The following is a 19,364-nucleotide window of genomic DNA, read 5'->3' as shown; positions in this document are numbered from 1 at the left end:
GATCGACCCGATTCTCATGTCAACGTCGTTCATTATGTTGCTCGAGCAGGTAACGCGTACTGTGATGCTCTGTGTCAGCTGGTTTCAAATTGCACCCGATGTTTGAACGTCAGGCTTTGATTTGACTTGCTAATAAGCCGTGATGGTAAGTAGCCCCCTGTTATGTTTACAATCTGTGATACCTAATATGCAACGACTGTAGAGGTTGTTGGGATGTGCCGCATTTCCTCGCTAACCCTGCTTCGTCTTCTCTCACGCCTCCATCTGTCCAGATGACAGCTCTCGTACAAATGCAAACGCACGCGTCAGATTAAAAGAATGAAATGAATTGTTCTTTTTCTCCTTGTCTCTGTTGTCTCTCTTGTCTCTCTTGTCCTGACTCTCAGGCCCCAGTACTTTAAGATCATTGAGGAGTGCGTGTCTCAAATCGTGCTCCACCGTAGCGGCACTGACCCAGACTTCGGTTACCGCAAGCGCCTAGATGTGGACTTCAGCCACCTCTTAGGCAAGTCCCACGCTTCCGGCGGTTTATGTACATTACAGGTATTTCAATGAAACGCGTGACTTTCATTCTGCTTTCTGTTTTCAGAGGTGTGCGTAGATAAAGCTCGGACTGATGAGTATGAACAAAGAGCTTCAGAACTGGCACAGAAGGCAAGTATTGACTAAAAAAAACCTTGATTTTCATCCCCCTGCACATCCACCGCATCAAAACAGAGCCCACTAAGGCATTTATTCTAAATTGTTCCATAAAATAATATCTTTTTAGATAACAAAACATTAACTCTGTGAAGTAAACATGGCACCGACAATTCCTTGGGGGCTTGTGTTAGTAAATAATAATGAGAGATCGTAGCAGTAGCTTGAGAGCCAAACATACTGCAAATTTGCAGTCAACACTTAGCAGAAAATTGCTATAAAATGCTCTTTGATTCTTTCCCCCCTAAAAGCAGAAACAAATCGGTCTTTTCAAAGTGAGTATTACTGGATATAAAACAATAATCAGACGGATTACTTTAAAATTGTACAATCAAGGAAACCAAACTAAAAGCCAAATATAAAAAGGGTATTTCTTGTCAACAACAATTGTACATATGCTCTAGATTTATCAGTGGGAGAACAGTGATACATAAAGAACTCGTTCTTCCCATTTCACTGTAGATAAAGTTTATTGTGTACGTTTTAATGTGTCCTCCACCCCGAGCTGCTATATTAAGTTTCATCTCTTTATCTTTGTAAATGTATCTTGCTACAATGCAAAAACAGTATTACACACGCACGCACGCACGCACACACACACACACACACACACACACACACACACACACACACACACACACACACACGCACACGCTGAGGCCAAATGGGTTGACTGCTGGGATTAATTTAAGTCGGGGTCGCAGCAGGTTGTGGATCCTGATTAGAAGGGTGGGCTCACTGATTGGCATGTGTGTTTGGTAATTAAAAAGGTTTTATTAATGAATTGGAGTCTTAAAAAAAGGTTGAAATTCAATCAGGAAACGAAGGTAATCAAGGTAAAATTAATGTTGAGTCTATAAAATAATTACACCTTCAGACTTAACTGCTTCTATTGATTCCTTGTTACATTCATGTAATATCGACGTGTGTTTTTATTGGATATGTGCTTCTCTTTCCAGTTTGAAGAGGAGTTTCTAAGTAGACAGCAGGCAGAAGCTCTGCAGGTTAAGTGTGATGAAAGAATAGCTGAACTCCAAGCAGAGCTGCAGGCCTTCAGATCCCAGGTAAATGACCTGTGTTGTGTTCACTGTCCTCTTTTGTGAGTTGTGCTAATTCTTGGGGGGTGTGAGATGTGAGAAAACGCTAAATTAGACTCAACCAACCCCATTTAAATGTGGCGTATTGCAATTCAACTTTCTTGTGAGATGCTCGTTATTTTTTGGGGTGTCGTTTTTATCCACTGGAGCCTGCAGTTTGGGCTGACATGGAGGCTCTACTGACTATCAGACACTAAGTCTAATGAGAACTCTGACCAGTCCCTATGTTGGCCATTTCGGAATCTCTGATCTCCATCCCATGAGAGGAAATTGTTCTAAAAGCAATTTATTCTGACAACCCTCTTCAACCTCAACCTCACTACTGGGCCTTAGCCCCCCCCCCCCCCCCCCCCCCCTCCAAACACTCCACAGAGTTGCTCCCATGCTCTGGCACCACAAGATAACTACACGCTCCGAGGAGGAGAGGAGAACTTCCTTTTTATTTTCCCAATCATTTTTCAATTTGAGGGAGCAAACAGAATGAATACTCAACAGTACCTTGGTTCAAGTGGCGGTGGTACATTTAACAAATGCGGGTACACACAGACACACTCACACACACACACACACACACTTTGTCTCGCTGTCTTTGTCAGCCTAACTCTCACCGACACACAGGCTGGTGCGCTTGTTAAATCAGCAGAGGAGTTCTTCCCTCTCGAGGCAGTGGCAGAGTAAAGGCCCAGGGCTGACCTTTAGTGTGCGTCTTTAATCTAAAACCGCTGCATGGATCAATAAGCCATTTGCTCTGTATGATGCAATTCATGGAACTTTGTAGCCTCAGTTATAACATTTGATTTTTAGCTTTACAAAAAAAAAAAAAAAAATAAAAAACAAGAAAAACTAATCATTGTGGGAAGGTTCTGGACAGATTCTTGATAGTTTTTTGAGCATTTGGCCTCAGCATGGCGGTTGAGAGACCACGCCTCCGTTATCCGAGGCACAGTGGTGTTAGAGAGGAAAGCATATTGTGCTTCACGCTTGGCAGATGCTGTATTTAGTCTGCTTCCATTTTTTTCTTTTCAGTTTTCAGTTTTTTTTTTTATTGTTGAAATGTGAATTCACCATTTATTGTATTTATCCAGGAAGGGTTTCTTGAGCACTGCTAAACACCAGCAACCAGTCTTCATATTCTAAATGACCAAAATCAAGAAGGACTTTATTTCAGCAACAAGTATCATCACCATTGCGACAGTATGACTCCATAATACATTTCTTTCATTTTTGGCTGCCATGGGCATTTTTGATGTAATATTTGCCAGAGTCTGGAGAGAAGTAATTTCAAATTTCCCACTTTGCGTAAAATGAGCATTATTTTTTTTTTTTCTCCCTACCTTTCCAGTTTGGAGCTGTACCTGTGGTTCTGTCCTCTGCCCATGTTGGACAAGCATCGTCTTCCTCTGCGCTCCCGTCTGGGCCTCCGCCCCCTTCTTCCGCACCTGGCATGCCCGCTCCTCCTCCTCCGCCTCCTTTACCCGGTTGTCCTGCCCCACCTCCCCCACCCGGACTGCCTCCTCCATTTGGTGCTCCCCCTCCACCCCCTCTAGGGTTTGGCGGTAGTCTAGGCTCCCCCACTCACCATGCGCTGCCTTACGGCCTCAGGCCTAAGAAGGATTTCAAGCCTGAGACCGCCATGAAGCGCCTCAACTGGTCCAAGGTAACAACACTAACACAAAGTTTGGGACAAGAAATTTAGGCCAGATATTTATAGCGGCCCTTTCCTTAGCTCCTTCTTCCTTTTTGTTCCTGATGTTCATTGGCCGAACCCGAACAGTACAGATGTTTTTCTAGGAATTAAACAACAAGTTCCTTATTCTGTGCCAAGCAAGTACTAATAATTGAAAATAACAGATGATCGGATGCTGTTGTCAGAGCCGCTTTCATGGTTCCTCCACAGATGTTGTTCTCCGCGGAGCAATATTGGTTCACACCACAAGTGATATTAGTTTGTGGTTTGATTAATAATTTAATCTCAGATGTACAGGTACAGGTGTTCGGCAAACCAAAACCATATGCTTGCAATTTCAAAGTGGCATGAGGAGGACCTGCCTTATGGCACAGCTGTATGAAGCACCCACATGTGGCTATGTTTGGGGCAAAGCTGTTCGGGGAAACTTCTTCAGTAATAAGACTTGAAACTTCCAACTCTGGCTCCGACAGTTTTAGAGAGCAGTGGCTGAACATTTTAATGATTAGAGTTCTGTGACAACAGACCCACCAAGCAATCTAGCAGCAGCAAAGCCTTGACAACATGTTGGCTTTTCACTTTCTTATAGTACTGCGTTGGCAAACAGTTGTCAGCTTACACATACAGCAGCTACAAGGCCACATGGGCCATTAGTGCCGAGTCACCTGACTCCACTGGGACCTTAAGTTTCAGCCCGACTTTGGTCCACCAAGTTGTAGCATGAATGCATTAAATAACAGTAAAATATGGAAGGATTATTGAAAAGCCTCAAAAGGTTAAAAAAAAATATGCATCGTAAAATACGTGAATTGGTAGATGAAGTGAAATTGAGTGATTGTACTCGACTTCAGCTTTCAGAAATAATCAGCATCAAGCCTATATTAAATAAAACAACTCATTAAATTCACCTCGGGGCGCCACCCTTTTTCAAAAAGGTTGCTGCTGAGCTCTTGACTCATGAACAGTGACTGTAGTGTTACATACACACAAACCACTTTATAAGTCAAAGGTTTATTCCACAAGTTAAACAGGTCATAATTCCTTCTCCATCTATTCTATATTGCTGTGAAAACCTCTTCAAATAACTATTTATTCAAGCTTCTCACAGCTCGGGATGCCGGACCAATCGGGCCATTCCTATTCCAAATATTAACTGGCAGATTACCGGGACATGCGTTTGCTTTGGGAACTGGCTTTGATATTTGACGAATATCTGCTTCAAATGATGGGATTCTCTTATATTGACTAAATGTGCTGACCTGTGGATGTTTGTTTTCAGATTCGTCCCCAGGAAATGTCAGAGAGCTGTTTCTGGGTGCGGGCAGATGAGAACCAGTACGCAAAACCAGAAATCCTCGGCAGAGTCGCTCTCACTTTCGGTTCACAAAGAACAGGTCAGACTCCCACTTCATTTATTCATGTATTAATTAGAAAAAAATGAAGTTATTAATCACGCTTTGATTCGGATATTCTGCCGTCCGTTTCCCTGTCCCAACTCTCTGTCTCCTTCTGTGGCGCATTGGCTTCCATTTTCGCCGTGGTGCGAGGGAATAAAATGTCCGGCTTTCTCAGTTGAGCCGGAGCGATCAAGCGAGAAACAACGACCTCAATGTGTTTCTGTTCTGTGGTTTTGCATCTCTGCTACAGAGAGCAACTGGCGATGCGTCTTCATTGAAGAAGAATTACGTGAGAATAGATAGAGACGAGTGCTAGAGTGCTTGCTCCAACCCCCAAGGCTACTGTTGGCAAACAAACTGCTTTTTATCACTTTCAGTGGATGGATAGTGAGATGGATATGCATGACAGAAGTCATCACTTATTTGTTCGTTCAATTTGGTCCAATTTCCCCTTCTGTTTAAAGCGGAGGTGGAGGTCTTATTAATGCTACATAAACCAGAATGCTGGTTTATTTTCAATTCCCTCATTTATTTAGACGTTTCCTCGGCCAATAATGTCACTGATTGTTATATTGTACCGGTGCAGGATATGGAGCACAATTACATCCTGGTTATCGCAGCGTTATCTCAACATCAGCGTTCCTGTTTACTAGTATGTAGAACGCCATGCAGGTACACCCTCACACATTAGTATGGCTGGCTGGATTAGATGTGGAATATTCATGCAGCGGGTTGTTGGAAGGATTAAAGCTGGAGCAGCAGGTAGCATGAGATGCTATCGGTCTGGTCCTCTCCCATGCGCGGTCCATTAGCCCCTTCTCTGATGATTTATTCACATGTCTTGTGTTTTCTTTCTTGTCTTGTCACTAACTCAGCTAGCCAATTTGAATTATTCATCCAGGTGTTATCTACCTGTCACAAGTCTATGCTGCCTCCCCTCCCCAACTACACACCAGTGCGCCCCCCGTGTTCCCTGCCGTCAAGGTGTTGAATAATGGAGGCAATCTAAATGGCAAACGGGTAGACAGACAGCCGTGCAGGTGTTCTCCGGAGAGTACAAAGGAAGGATGTCCACCTGCAGACGGCGCTTCTCGGTTAGGGTAATGTCTCGGAGCCAGCGCACGTTCTCAAGCAGCATTTCATTTTACAGTATAATCGTGGAGCCCTTCTCATCATGCGGGGAGGCACGGAAAAGAGAACGGCAGCGAGCCGACCGCCTGGTTTGTTACCGCTCGCGGGTAATGCATTTTAGATTTGCCAAGAACGGCATGAAACACTTGACTAAATCGAGCCTTTCTCAGGGTTCGAGTCCGTTCTCCCAGTCGTCGTTCCTCCTTGGTTCCTCCCGTCCCAGTGGAGGCTGTGTAGCAGCTGAGCCGAGTTGAACCCAGCTGGGTCCGTTGCCGTGTGCGTCGGCGATGCGGGCTTGTCGTCTTTATTAACTCAGCCATGTAGTATCGTGTTTCATCTCACTTAAGAGCAGCAGCATCTGGATCGGCATTAAACATTCAAAAAGTACACGGCATAAAATGGCATTCGCTCAGTTTCTCTTATTAAATATTCATTCATGTTTCGCGATGTTTTGCGCCTCTTGCTGTTGTTTTCTAAGGGGATCCCTGCCACCCTGTACACAGACTGCTGAGTTTGGATGGGGGCTCGGAACCATCACCGTTGTGTTTCTGGCAGACCTCGACTTAATCAAATGTAAATAAAATTACAGTGAGTGTTTTTTTTTTTTTTAATTAGTCTTGCTCAAAGTGTTGAAAGAAGGCTGGAACGACACATTCAACCAGAATTTATACGCGTGTTTATTTGACTAAGTAGACATTATAGTCCCAGCAGCAATATCCTTTATGGCTCCTCTGTTTATCTATTCAGAGTGGGTAGTTGTTTTTTGGCAAAGGGTCAGAGCCACTTTAGCACATCTCCTCTCTGAGTAAATTGCGGTAAATGAGTGTTTTTACTTTTGAGCAAGCAGGTCAGAGCCAACCAAATTAAATAAGACCACACTGAATAATATGAGTGGATTTCTGTGCTCGTCTCTCAAATCTCTGCTCATTTGCTGCTAACCTTTGATACAAATGGCCTATCCTAATCACTGAAGACCAACGGAACCTTTCAATTAGGGGCAAACGCAGTGAGAGGACGTTCCTCTGCAATGTTTCTAAGGATATGCCTTTAGTCTAATGGAGCGATCCCAGAGTGGCTTTAAGCACAGGAGAAGCAACAGACAACTGTGTATGTGAAAGGAGCTATAAAAAAAGAAGAAGTATGGACTTTCATTCCATGTTTCCTCTCATTCTCTTTGCTTGCCTTTTTGAAAATTCACAATATCACACATCCATACAGGTAATCTTTTTCTTTGTTAAACTCTTTTTCTTCTTTCTTATCTCTTCATAATTTTGAGCAAATTGGGCAAGATCAGTTTGTGTTATTGATTCGGCCAAAATACGCCTTAATTACTAGGCCTGCCAGGAGAAGAATGGATCGATCCATTCTGTCTGTAAGTTGCACTTCAAGTCCATCAGAAACGGTCAGATAAAAAAAAAAAAATAGTCATTTTGGTTGTATTAGATCTAACCGTACCACTGCCAGGCATTCAGCAATTAGCACTCTTCCTCCACCTGAATTGTTACTGCCCCCCCCTACACATTTTAGATTATTGCTGTGGTATCATATATCATATTTAGGCAGGGAATGGTATCAAAGTCACTACTTTACATGGCAAAAAAGATAGTTTTCTCTCTTGTGTTTATGACAGAAGAACAGGTGGAAGGACGTTTTTTTTCCCCAGTACAACCCTTCTAAAAAGTAAACATTTTAAAGATGAAGATTTAAAAAAAAAAAGTTTTTGCCATGTGCTAACATGTTTTGTTTTTGTAATACTCACATTGGCCACAGGAGGCTCAAGTGCACCACTGCCTCCTCTCATCTCAACCTTAAGCAGCAGCATCAAACACCTCCGCAGCCATTAAAGGCAGCAGCTTTATTAGTCCAGGGGTGAATGTCACCTGTGCTGAAAGCTTGATGCCTCCAATAACTGTGTGCGTCAGCCGATGTTCAAAGCGCTGTTATTATCACTTTCCAGATAGCAGACAAAAGGGTGAAATGTAACACGGACACAAAAGAACTACTAAAACTTAAAAAAGACCTTGTTGTAAAAAAACAAACAGTAAAAAGGTATGGCTTCATAAGAATTGCATGCTGCAGAATAGGTTTTCGACACCTCCCTGTGAACATGCTTATCAGAATAGTAATGCAATGTTGAGAAGTGCGAGCAGATGTCTGCACATTTGGCATCTCTGGTTGGATTTTTTTAACTATTCAAATTCCAGTCCCTCTTCTCCCAAGTTACAATGAAAGGACATTTATATGCAGCTCGCATTTCAGTTGTGATTCAATAAACAACAGAAACAATCCGGCTCAGTAAGACGGATCATTCTAGTGGCGATGCTGTGGCTGCAGCGTTTCTGCTACAGCTGCTTTCATTCAAAGGACCTGAAGAGACGTTGCAACAGGTAACAACCATGTTACACATTGACACATACAGAGGAATGTAACATTCAAATTGTTACGACATGTTGATGCATGTGCTGGATCAATACTGGATTATGAGTTGTCTTCATGGTTTTACTTTTTTACTAAAAACAGATCAAGATATTTTTGGGTTTATGTTACATATCCAGCCAAACAAATAAACTCTGCTCACGCATCGGTTCCTTTGGCTTGGAAAAGGCTGTGTTTAATTTGAATGCCTTGTTCTTTGTGCATTGATCACATATTGGGGGGGGATGGGGGGGGGTGCTATAAGAGAAAAGTCATTGATGGAGCTTTCAGAGTATGAATAGTTTGGGGTTAACTCAAGTTGCACATTAGATCCACGAGTGAGGGTTGTTTCATTGTGATTAATAACCACAGATTATGAATTAAGCATAGCTAATGATGCTTCAATGTCTGCCTTTGAACTCTAAGCTTTAATATGTTCCCTTGACATCTGAAGGCTTTAATTGCAGTCTTTTGTGGTAACTGTGTCGTAGACTGAGGGTGGAGAGGAGTCCTTCCTCTCACGGCTTCGTCAAGGAACTTCTAAAGAGAAAGACCGGAACGTTCCACGCACTGCGGCGCTGTATTGTAATGCATTGTAACAAATTGTCCTGACCCATGTAGTGAGAAACGGTGTCTGCAAAAATCTGTGTTTTTACGGTGCTGTCACTGAGAAAATGATGTTTCAAGCTTGAACTCGTGAATATAGAGTCTTCTTTTTTTCCCCCCAACCATTCAAATCATTTTCAGACGTTTATGCTTCAGACGTTTATGCTTCAGCCACGGCTGTGAATGTGGATCAAAGCACATTTACGGAAAAAAAAAACTTTGACAGACAGGATCTGTACATGGGCAATTCAGTATGTTAATACATGCAATAAAGGCTACGGCTGTAATACTATGTTCAATTTGAGTGAGCGAACCGCGGCTCTGACCTGTGAGGTCTGATGTGAATTTGAGGCCGTTATCATTGACTATTGATGCCGTCGGTGACTCCAGTCACTTACCACCACTCCAACGTTTAGTCTATTTCCGTGAACCGACGCGTCTCGAGATTCCGTGATTCGATATCGTTGCGAGAAACTGTAACTTTGCTGTGTTGCGACTTTTGGCGAGTCTGTTATTGTGAGGAGTTTCTTAACAGTGATTCTTTTTACTGTAAACGCACACAAAGGCTCTCTATGCGCTGTAACATTGCTGTATATTTAGTGTAATGCTTTCTGTTGTCTCTCTGCTGACAATAACATGTCTGAAATAATGCTTCCTTCATGAAATCACTAACGGGCTCTTCTTCTTCTTCTTCTTCTTCTTCTTCTTCTTCTTCTCCTCCTTCTCTCTTTGCTCTGTCTCTGTGTCTCTCCCTTTCTCCTCTTGCTTTGTTTTATATGCTTGCGACTTCTGTTTGGCTGCATGATCTGCCTTCATGTTCACTCTGGAGCAGAAACTAAAGGTTAGTATTTATTTAATTTTTTTCCTTAAAGTAGGGTTCTATGATTTTTTATTTTTTTATTTTTTTTATTTTTTTTTACAGATTGATATATTCTTTTTGTTTTCAATGTATTCCTGAGTTCTGTGTTTTACAATTCAAGCACATTTTATCATCAGAAAGTGTGTTGAATTGAATACAATTTCAACAATTTATTAAAAAAATATAATGAATTCAATGTTTTTATCAAAGAAGGTGTTTCAATACAGTAAAAGACAAAATATAAGAAAACAATATAACGGTAACATTAAACAAAACATTCCACCCTTATGGAAAAATTAAATTTAATTCTTAATTCTTTAATCTTCTAAATCAGCTGTTTAGTGTCGGGTTCTTCATGACTAACAGGCGACTCCTCCTCCGTGTTTCCTGCTCTCTCATTGGCTGTGGCTCAGCGTCAGGTCCAGATATCAAGCCTGCTCAATACGGCACACACTGACGAGTTAATTGCTTCAGTTGACTACATTTACCGTCAACACTGATTGGACATCCACATAATAGTGGGCACATTTTCCCTTTAATCCAGATTTCAATTTCAGATAAGTCAGACATATCAGGGTTTTTTTTTTATTTAGCAATTAAGAAAACTTAACCCCTTCTGGTATTTGTACCGACATCATTTCCAGAACTACGGGACGGTGACCTAATGGTATTTGTGTGCAGTATTGAGAGAGGATAAATAGAAAATACTCAAAATACACATCGACGGACAATGGTTTCAGTTAAATTATCTGTGTTTTTAAGCTACTCAGGCTGTGCAGGGGAAAGTGTGACCTCAGCCTGACTTTGCTGAACTCTCGGACCGGAGAACAGTTGTTGACCACTTAACACACTGCATATTCTTCATTCCCTGGACTATCCCTAGCCCTGGTCCTAGGGTTGACCTTAGCATAACTAAGCCCCCCTTTCACACACACCGTTAGCCCAGGGAGCCGTGGGTTAAGTGTCCGTTGACTGACACGTGACTGATGTTTAACACTCCAGACCGATTGGCCGGCGATGCTTGTCAGGCTTAGCCCACTCCGGAGTGTGGAAGCTTCCTTAGCCTGCGGCTGAGTGCTGCGTGAAAAGCCCTACATTGATTAACTTCACCTTGCACTTGATTTTTTTTGGAGTGCAATCAATGTTCTAGCTTCTACCGCTTGCACTGTTTCAAACCAGCGGGACGGATTCATCCTGTTAGACAGTATGAGAGCTTCATATGAGATTGTGTGGCACATGGATCGGACTTCACATTGTAGTTCAAAGCTTTATTTCCTTCACATCCTGTAACGACGAGTGTGAGGCCTGTGTTCACATTTTGAGTGGAAACTGCTGAATAGGTGATTGTGTTGGTGGCCTTGCTGTAAGCTACTAGCAGTGAAGCAAAAGAATAGCTATTGACATTTATGTTTCTTTCATTTTGTATTGTCTTCTTTATCTCGTTGCCTGAGGTTTTATGCAATGGCCTCGCGCTTTTTTTATTTATTGGTTAATGTAGCCAAGATCAGCGCTCGTCGTGTTCATTTTCCTTGAAGCTCATCTGCTCAAACCTGCGATTGATGGCGATAGGACTCCTTTTACCTCCTCCTCCTGCTCACACGCTAATGTCCTGGTCCGTGTTTTGCTATAGGACCTAAACCGCGTGGAGTTACTGTGTGACCGTCTTCTGGATGTTTGACTATTTACGTGGTCGTGTCAATTATGTGCATTTGAAATGCTCTCACCATCCTGCCGCGTGGACTTGTAATAAAAAGAGAAGTAGGAATATTGAGAATTGTATTGTAATGAGCCATAGAAGCTTGAACTACGATGCACACATCAAGTGGTTTCCCCTTCTGGAAGGGCTGCAGTGTCACAGTAATTAACGGTTATTTGCATTATCGACGGTACTGATTACTTCTTTGAAATCCATAGAATTTTAATCACTAACATTGGAAGACGCAAGGGCGAAAAAGAGACGCCACTTATTTGTTTTTGCTCCCTATTTTTAAGAAAGAAAGAAAGAAAGAAAGAAAGAAAAAAAATAGGGAGGAACAAATATAGTGAGTGGACGCCCGGAGAGAATGCTGACAGCTCTCAGATCCTTCAGCGATAGCCTCCGGAGAAGCTCTTTGCGTCTCTCTCTGTGTGTCAATAGATGGAGATAAAACATGTATAGCAGGGCTTTCCTCTGGGTGTTTGCTAAGGAGCCTGAAAATCACAGAATGTTTCAGAGACACTGGCAGGTGGGAATTAAGCAATATGTGGATTCATTTTTATTATTTTTTATTGTACAGGCTACTCTACGTCATGTCTTTTGAATTTACTTTCTTTCAAGTTTTACATAAAGTTGCGCTACTGGAAACAAACCAGTGTCTTCCATTCTGCCTGACTTTGTTCAGTGTTTGTCGATGATCAGGCTTTGGCTGCACACACACTTGTGTTTGGACAAGTTAATTGGTCATTTTGTTCCGTTCATAGTAAAAACGTGAAATGAACAGCCTTGTCCTTTTTAAATGAAGTATGTACTTCTTGGCTTTGGCTTCTTGGCAATGTCAATTTTTATAATATTTCTCATTTTTTATCATTTATTAAATGTTTTTTTTTGTATTCTGCCTCTTAAACAAATATATAAGGCATACAGTATATAAACTTTTTAAAAAGTTGACCTTGTTTGGATTGTTATTACCGTATATTGCATCATTTAATGGTTCCGGTTTTGTTTCCCACAATGTCAGATGAGCTATATTTTTTGTTCTAACAAGCGTCATTATGTAATAGTAACATGTAATGTGAAATCCTGTACATACGAATATTAGTGTTGATGGAGAGTTTTGGGTAATGTCGCAAAGAAATGTTGGATTCTACTTTCTCTACCTGACTATAAAAGTTTCAGTGCTTTAATACTTGGGTCTACACGCGTAGCAAGTGTGTGGAATACCAATTGACACTTGAGACCCCCTGGAAGCCTCAACAGCAATAATTTGGGGGGCAATGGGTATTTATTATTCAAATTGCAAAACATTTATTCACACATATGAAAACAGACATTTATTTTGTGGCGTTTCCTCTTTTATAGCGTGTTTTGCCTCGTTGATTGTCTTGGCTTTTATCCATGAAATATTATTGAGTCTGTGTAAAAATTATACCTGTCAATTTTATACCCACACACACACACAAACACACACGTGTAGCAGCTCATATCGGCTAATCTGTGCCCACCTCCACCTTGATACAGGGTAGAAATGAGCTTTTTAAGGCCTTTGCTGGTGTAAGGATCCGGTTTATTTCTTACCTCTCAAACATCTTTTTTTTAATATGTGGAGTTAAATGTGTTTGTCAAAGTTACATTTTACTAAATGGATATATTTTTGCATACTGGCATTCAGTTATCAGGTATCTTAATATACATCCGGAATAAACCGTCTATTTCTTTCCATCTCCGTGTTCATCAAGAGAGGGCAGAGAGATAGATTCATCGCCGTGGTGCTGGGGAAATGAGCATGAAGAGAGCTGCCCTTTCCGGGGGCTTCTTTTCGGCTAATAAATAACATCCAATTAGACGAAACTCTCAAAGATCACAAAATCAGTTTGCCATTTCTCTCCAGGATACAGGCATCTGCTAATAACCTACGTCTTCTCCAAAGCCGCCGCACTGCATGGTGGGAGACGGAAAGGCGTAGAAACCGAATGGGTGTTGGCGAATGCAATTGTTAAAACCGGAGAAATAATTATGATAGCTTTGTTCGCTCCTCCTTTATATCAGATCTGCTTTGTTTTTGTGATGTTGTGATTGAAAGAGGCTTCAATGTGTTCATGCAAACATACAAAGGTGTTTGTGATTATGAGCAGATGTATTCCTGCTGACAGTATATAAGAAGCAATGGAAATGTAATGATGAAACTAAAGTCTAAGTAGTTGTTGCAGTTTTCACAACATTTCTATACAAACCTCTTATTAGCAAATAGAGTGAAAGACTTAGGTTTACTATCTATTAATAAACTGTATAAGGGAACACTTAATGGGGATCCAAATGAAAAAGTTCAGTGTGGCAATTATTATTATTTTCTACTTCTGTACTACTGTAGTTATCATTTCCAGGTCTGTAATATTCTAATAATGAATATGAATAATCACAAAATTCCTATGAAATATAATAACTACAATCTTTCAAATATTGCCTTAGTCATTTGAAATTAGAGCGATGGTCCGATGCCAATATATATGTGTTTATTTTCAAAATAAATACCCAACAAGAACATTTTTTGATAAGGATACTCTTAATTTGGTAGTTACAGAAATGTTGCCAAACTACCATGTGTGCCAAAAAGCAGCTCAGCAGTCCACATGCGTCAGTAATGGAATCTCTCTGCTCCAGCTGTGCTCTACCTGGCTGAAGATATAGTGCTGGGGCATTTAGGTGAAAAGCAATTATGGCACAAGACATTTGTGTGGCGAGTGATACGGAAGCTGTTAAAAATGTTTCCTACATTGTTTGCTTCCAATCTAAAGATCAGTTATTACATGTATTCATGTTCCGGGTGCATAGAATAATTGCATTAGTTTGATCTGTGTTGTCACGTTTCTATCCTAATTCAGATCACTAGTGGTCATCTGTTTTTTTTTACTCATTGGCACTTTGTATTTTTTTTGTAATACTTATAGGTTAATAACTTTTGTTAACATTATCTGTATTATTGGATTTTAACTTTGATGACTAATCATTGTACATTGTTTCCGAGTGTCGTGAATCACACACAGTATAGCGTCGTTCAGCGTGAAAGCCTCAGCATGAGTCGGTTCTTAATGAGTGAATTGTCAGAAGTGAGGGGATGGGTATTTAAAACTTGAACAGGATGCTTCACAAGTGTCCCTCTTTGTCCGTCCCTCGCCGTAGCAGTGAGGCTGTGTTCTCAGTGGCTCTCCAGATCAATGTAGCCTGTCAAAGAGAAAGTTGAGGGAAGACGAGCTCTCTCTCTCTCTCTCTCTCTCTCTCTCTCTCTCTCTCTCTCTCTCTCTCTCTCTCTCTCTCTCTCTCTCTCTCTCTCTCTCTCTCTCTCTCTCTCTCTCTCTCTCAGCTCGCAGCTGAGAGAGCTAGGAGTGGGGTGGGGTTTACTTGACGGAGGTGGCGGTTGTGCGTGGGAGGGGTCAAGCTCATGTGGGTGTTTGAGTGCTTCAGGAGCGCACATGATCGAGGGATGGCTCCCATGCGGAGGTAAAGACCACGGTCAGAGCTGACGGCTTGTCGTGACTTGTTAAACCCAGACACATAATAGAGTCATGATCGCTCAAACCCATGCTCCTCGTCTGTCCGTCTCTGCTGCGATAACCCCCCCCCCCCCCCTCCTGACTACCTCCAAATTGGAGCCACTTAACATTACCATGTAGCGATGGTTAATAGTCCTCTTGAATTCAAGGTGGGTGTATTTCTTGGAACAGCGATGGCTTTAGTGGTCTGCTGTGAGGGGAACTTGGTGGGCTTTTGAATCACAATGAGACAAAAAAAAAGAAAAAGCAGCTGAGGAGGCTTGTGGACACCAAAGGGGAATTATGAAGAGATTGAGGAGTAGAGGAGGTGTGGCTGAAAGGATGATAAAGACAGAGGGTAGTAGGTGTCCTTTTTTTTCTTTTTTATGCTTAAAGAAAAAAAGTCTGTCAAAATAGTTTGCAGTTTCTTGAGCTAAAGATAAACATCTTAGCGGCACTTGGGTGAAAATGTAATGTAAATTATAGGTTAGATGTGTCCAATTGACTGTTCGCTGTGGTTAGCAGATGTAATTAGCTGCTGAAAGGACTCATATAGTAGAACCAACCACTCAGAGTATCGGAGGATAGCAGCAGGGTGTCCATCTCACACTGTTGTCTCGTTAGTATTGCCTTTCCCCTGGTACACATCTGTTCACATCAAATGGACTTTCTCTCGCTCTCTCTCTCTTCCTCTCTCTCACTCTCTCTCTCGCTCTCTCTGGACTTTTGCTGTGACATTTTGAAGAACATCATTAGTTCTATAATGACTTTTCATGGAGCTGCAGAAAATTTTGTGCCATTATGAGAGATCTCATCAAATGCATAATCGTTAAAAGCTCTTTTCATTGTTGTTGAAAAGGAAGGTCTGGTCACACAGTAAACGGATGGCTTTTTTTCTTTCTTACAATGTCCAGCCTACTATTTTTATATATATATATATATATATATATATATATATATATATATATATATATATTCAAACGCGTACAGTTCGTTTTTCTTTGGGAAATCACAAACGCACCTATTACAAAATGCTTGGAAATGTCACTTTGACACACACACACACACACTACCATTGTCTCCCATCTCTATTTTTATTTTTTGTATGTGTGGTTAACCTTCTTCAGGTTTTCAGCTTTCCTGTCCTCCTCCATTGTTTTCTTCTTTCGCTCTTCTGCCACAGTTTCTCAAGCATCAGCACCTCACTTTATTCCCAATTTGTGTTTTTATGTTCTCATATCAACAAAGTAATGGGCTGGCTCGTTAAAAACGTATTTGCTTTCGAGACTTTATTCTTCTGCGGTGATTTTTCATCCACACGTGTAGGTTTGTGTATTGGGGGGGGGGGGGGGTTTGAAGGGATGGGCGCGGATATGTTTGCAACAGGAAAATGCCAAATGGCTTCAGACATGGATGATTTAGGCTACCATCAATCCATTGAATGACTCGGGAAATGTTAGGGTGGACTTAACAACTGTTCGGATCGGACTGATGTTGTCACACAGTGAAATGAAATGGAGATAATATGCCTCATACCTGATGTGACAGAGTAGTCCGAAAATAGTAATTTTAGCACACACACACACACTCACACACATTTGGAGGCCATTGGTAGCTCTTCAAGAGGCCTTTAGAGGGCACTACTCCACTGAGAATAGAGCACCGGCAAAATGCATCCCCACAGGCCAGTGCATGCTGATTAACAGAAGCCCCCTAATGACGCTTTTGATTTGGTCGTCAATAATTTCAGTCCAGATTTTGGAGATTTATTTCTAAATGTGTGAACCTCCATGTTCTCTCTGCAGGGCTCGTCGGTTTTCTTTGTGAGGAGCAGGAGCAATTCGGCGGGTTAGATTAAGAGAGGATCTTGGTATAGGAGGGATGGAGAGGAGGAGAGAAAAGCCTAATGAAGTCTGTTAATTTGCTGCTATCAGAATGAAAGTCTCAGACTAATTATGGCCCTGGGTCATCTAGTCTGGATCACAGGGAGAGGTGGCCCTGCATGGTTCACTTTGATTAGCTCACTCACAACACAGGCCCTCACTTCATTACTCTGATCTCCCTCTCTGTCTCACACTCACTGGTACCCGCAACCCCCCCCCCACATGGGGGGGGGGTTGTGTGCGAAAAAGGAGCCGCCGTGCCGGTGTTAGTCAGAGTTCGTGCAACGGCGAGGCACGGAGGGAAACGTGAGGGCAGGCGCCTTTGGACCCGAGTGGCTGCTGGACGTTGGTGGAAGTCTCTTGCGCTTCCCTGTCTGGCCGATTTGAAGTTCAGGGCTTAGCTGGATCCGAACCGTGCAGCGAGTCAACAGGCGAGCGCCGCGGCTGCTCCCACTGTTCGTCTCCCCTCTGTCGACTGTAGAGTTGACAGATGTGTCGGAGCGTTTGGATTTGTTCACTTGCTGCAGACAGCCCCCCTCCTGTGCGTCAGCTGTCTCGTAGTGGATTTTGCTTGAGGCAATGGTGTGTGCGTGTGTGTGTTTGCAGATTGGATTGCCCCCCCCCCCCCCCTTATTATCGCTGCTACAGAAACTCCCCTAATAGCAGTGATTTAAACTTTACCTGCATGGCTGCCTTGATTGGCTATCGGAAACACCACAGTGATTTAATTACCGTTTGAAGACTGCTGCCCTCTCAACTTTCCCCCCTCGCCACGCGCTCGTGTAAAGACGGTCGGATCACTACAACATGCCATAAATAATATAGTCTCATCAAGAGGAAAGTCAGCAGAGAGTGGGACATCTCCTCGGGAAGCCAGATCGTTGGACAAATATTGGATGAAGTGACGGGCCAAATAATCACACACAAACACCGACTGTCTCTTGCCTCTCTCACTCCCACGGCTGTCAAGTCCTTACTCGCATAATGACTTCTTAGATTGTAGTATTAGTTATTGAGTATATGGTTTTCTTTCATTTGATAGCATTGTTAGGATTGCGTGTGCGTGTGCGTGTGCGCGTGTGTGTGTGTGTGTGTGTGTGTGTGTGTGTGCAGAAAAAGGAAGTCAGTTCCAGTAAGGCGTTTTTACTGATTAGAAATCCATCCTGATAAGATGAAGTGCTGGTGTGAGTGTAGAGGGCTCGGGAGTAGGAGGAGGAGATTTTGGGGGTGTGGGGGGTGTGGTGGTGGTGGGGGGGTGGGGGGTATTTGAGGTGTTACTTGCTTGTCTCAGAGGCCTGCCTGTCATGTACAGCATCAGTCATGCTCTTTCACTGCAGTTTTATTTCATCCACCATTCCCTTTAGTGCTTTGAAGGCACAATTCACTGATACTGCCTTGTGGGAAGTACTGCTGTTTTGAGGGGAGGGGGGGCAGGCATGTTACACACATTGCTATAATTTTGTCAAGCGGCAGAGATCGGATCAAAACCAGTCAGTAGGATTATTTTGCGTGAGAGGATAACTCTTTAACATTTCTAGCTTTGCGTCCTCATCTCACTCCGCAACTAAAAGTTGAAAGGAGTGAGGCGTTTCCAGGACTCCTCGTTTTTTATTTTTGGTTCAACAAAAGACACGATCACAAATTTACATTTTTTCTTATTTTGCATAGTGCAGAAAACGTGTTCCCCGTCACCTCCAGTGTGCATAAAGAAAACTGAAGACCGTCCTTCTTTGCTCTTTTTGTTGTTGTCGTCCTTCTCTTTCCTCCTCAGCTTGAAAGTGCTCAGGCGGTAGAAGGCTAGCGCTGTGTTTGCCGTGGCAGAGCGGAGTAGGCCTTTCAACTGAGACTATTGACTCTAATGCGCCGCTCTCTCCCGTCTTGTGATGGAGTCCCGCCTTTTCCCTTCCTTGATGTTAACTGTGGTATTAGTCAATGGCTCCGTTTGTAACCTACATCTTGTTTTTCCTTGCCTGCTCTTTGATTCTTTTTAAAAACTGGTCCAACTTTTTTTTTTTATTCCCGACATCTTATCACACGAATGAGTGTTGAAATCTCCATCATCGCATACCGGCGCCGTATCCTGGGCTTCTTCCCTACTTGTGCTTGACCGGCGTGATGCGCCGCCGACTCCCCACTGCGCTGCTCTCACAAGTATATTCTTATCTTCCCCGCTTCCTGGGTGATAGCGCGATCTGATAACTACAACGGTCGCCGCTCCGTCTGATTGATTAACCAGTGACCTCTGACCCCCTGCGGGACATTTTAATTGGCTGATGTATAATGAGCAGGCTTCCCTGAAGAAGAGCGGTTTTTAAGGCCAGAGAGATTGGGGGGTGATGCTGGAAGGGGGCGATCTAATTAGCT

At 42.5% G+C, this 19,364-nt stretch overlaps 1 protein-coding gene across 1 annotated transcript in view; it reads left to right on the top strand.

Moving 5' to 3' along the window:
• Positions 1 to 19,364, top strand: part of LOC137887360 (protein diaphanous homolog 3-like) — a 145,421-nt gene that overhangs the window by 37,321 nt on the left and 88,736 nt on the right. Inside the window, exons 12-16 of the mRNA XM_068730285.1 lie at positions 387 to 505; positions 590 to 654; positions 1,659 to 1,763; positions 3,139 to 3,453; positions 4,763 to 4,877. Coding sequence (XP_068586386.1) covers positions 387 to 505; positions 590 to 654; positions 1,659 to 1,763; positions 3,139 to 3,453; positions 4,763 to 4,877 — 719 coding nt within the window. The remainder of the gene's footprint in view (positions 1 to 386; positions 506 to 589; positions 655 to 1,658; positions 1,764 to 3,138; positions 3,454 to 4,762; positions 4,878 to 19,364) is intronic.

The sequence above is a fragment of the Cebidichthys violaceus genome, unplaced genomic scaffold (assembly GCF_023349555.1).
Source record: "Cebidichthys violaceus isolate CVI_PGR_0920_01 unplaced genomic scaffold, fCebVio1.0.p SCAF_5, whole genome shotgun sequence".
Lineage (NCBI taxonomy): Eukaryota > Metazoa > Chordata > Actinopteri > Perciformes > Stichaeidae > Cebidichthys > Cebidichthys violaceus.
The sequence above is the reverse complement of the archived record's forward strand: the minus strand, read 5'-3'. Positions and strand labels throughout refer to the sequence as shown.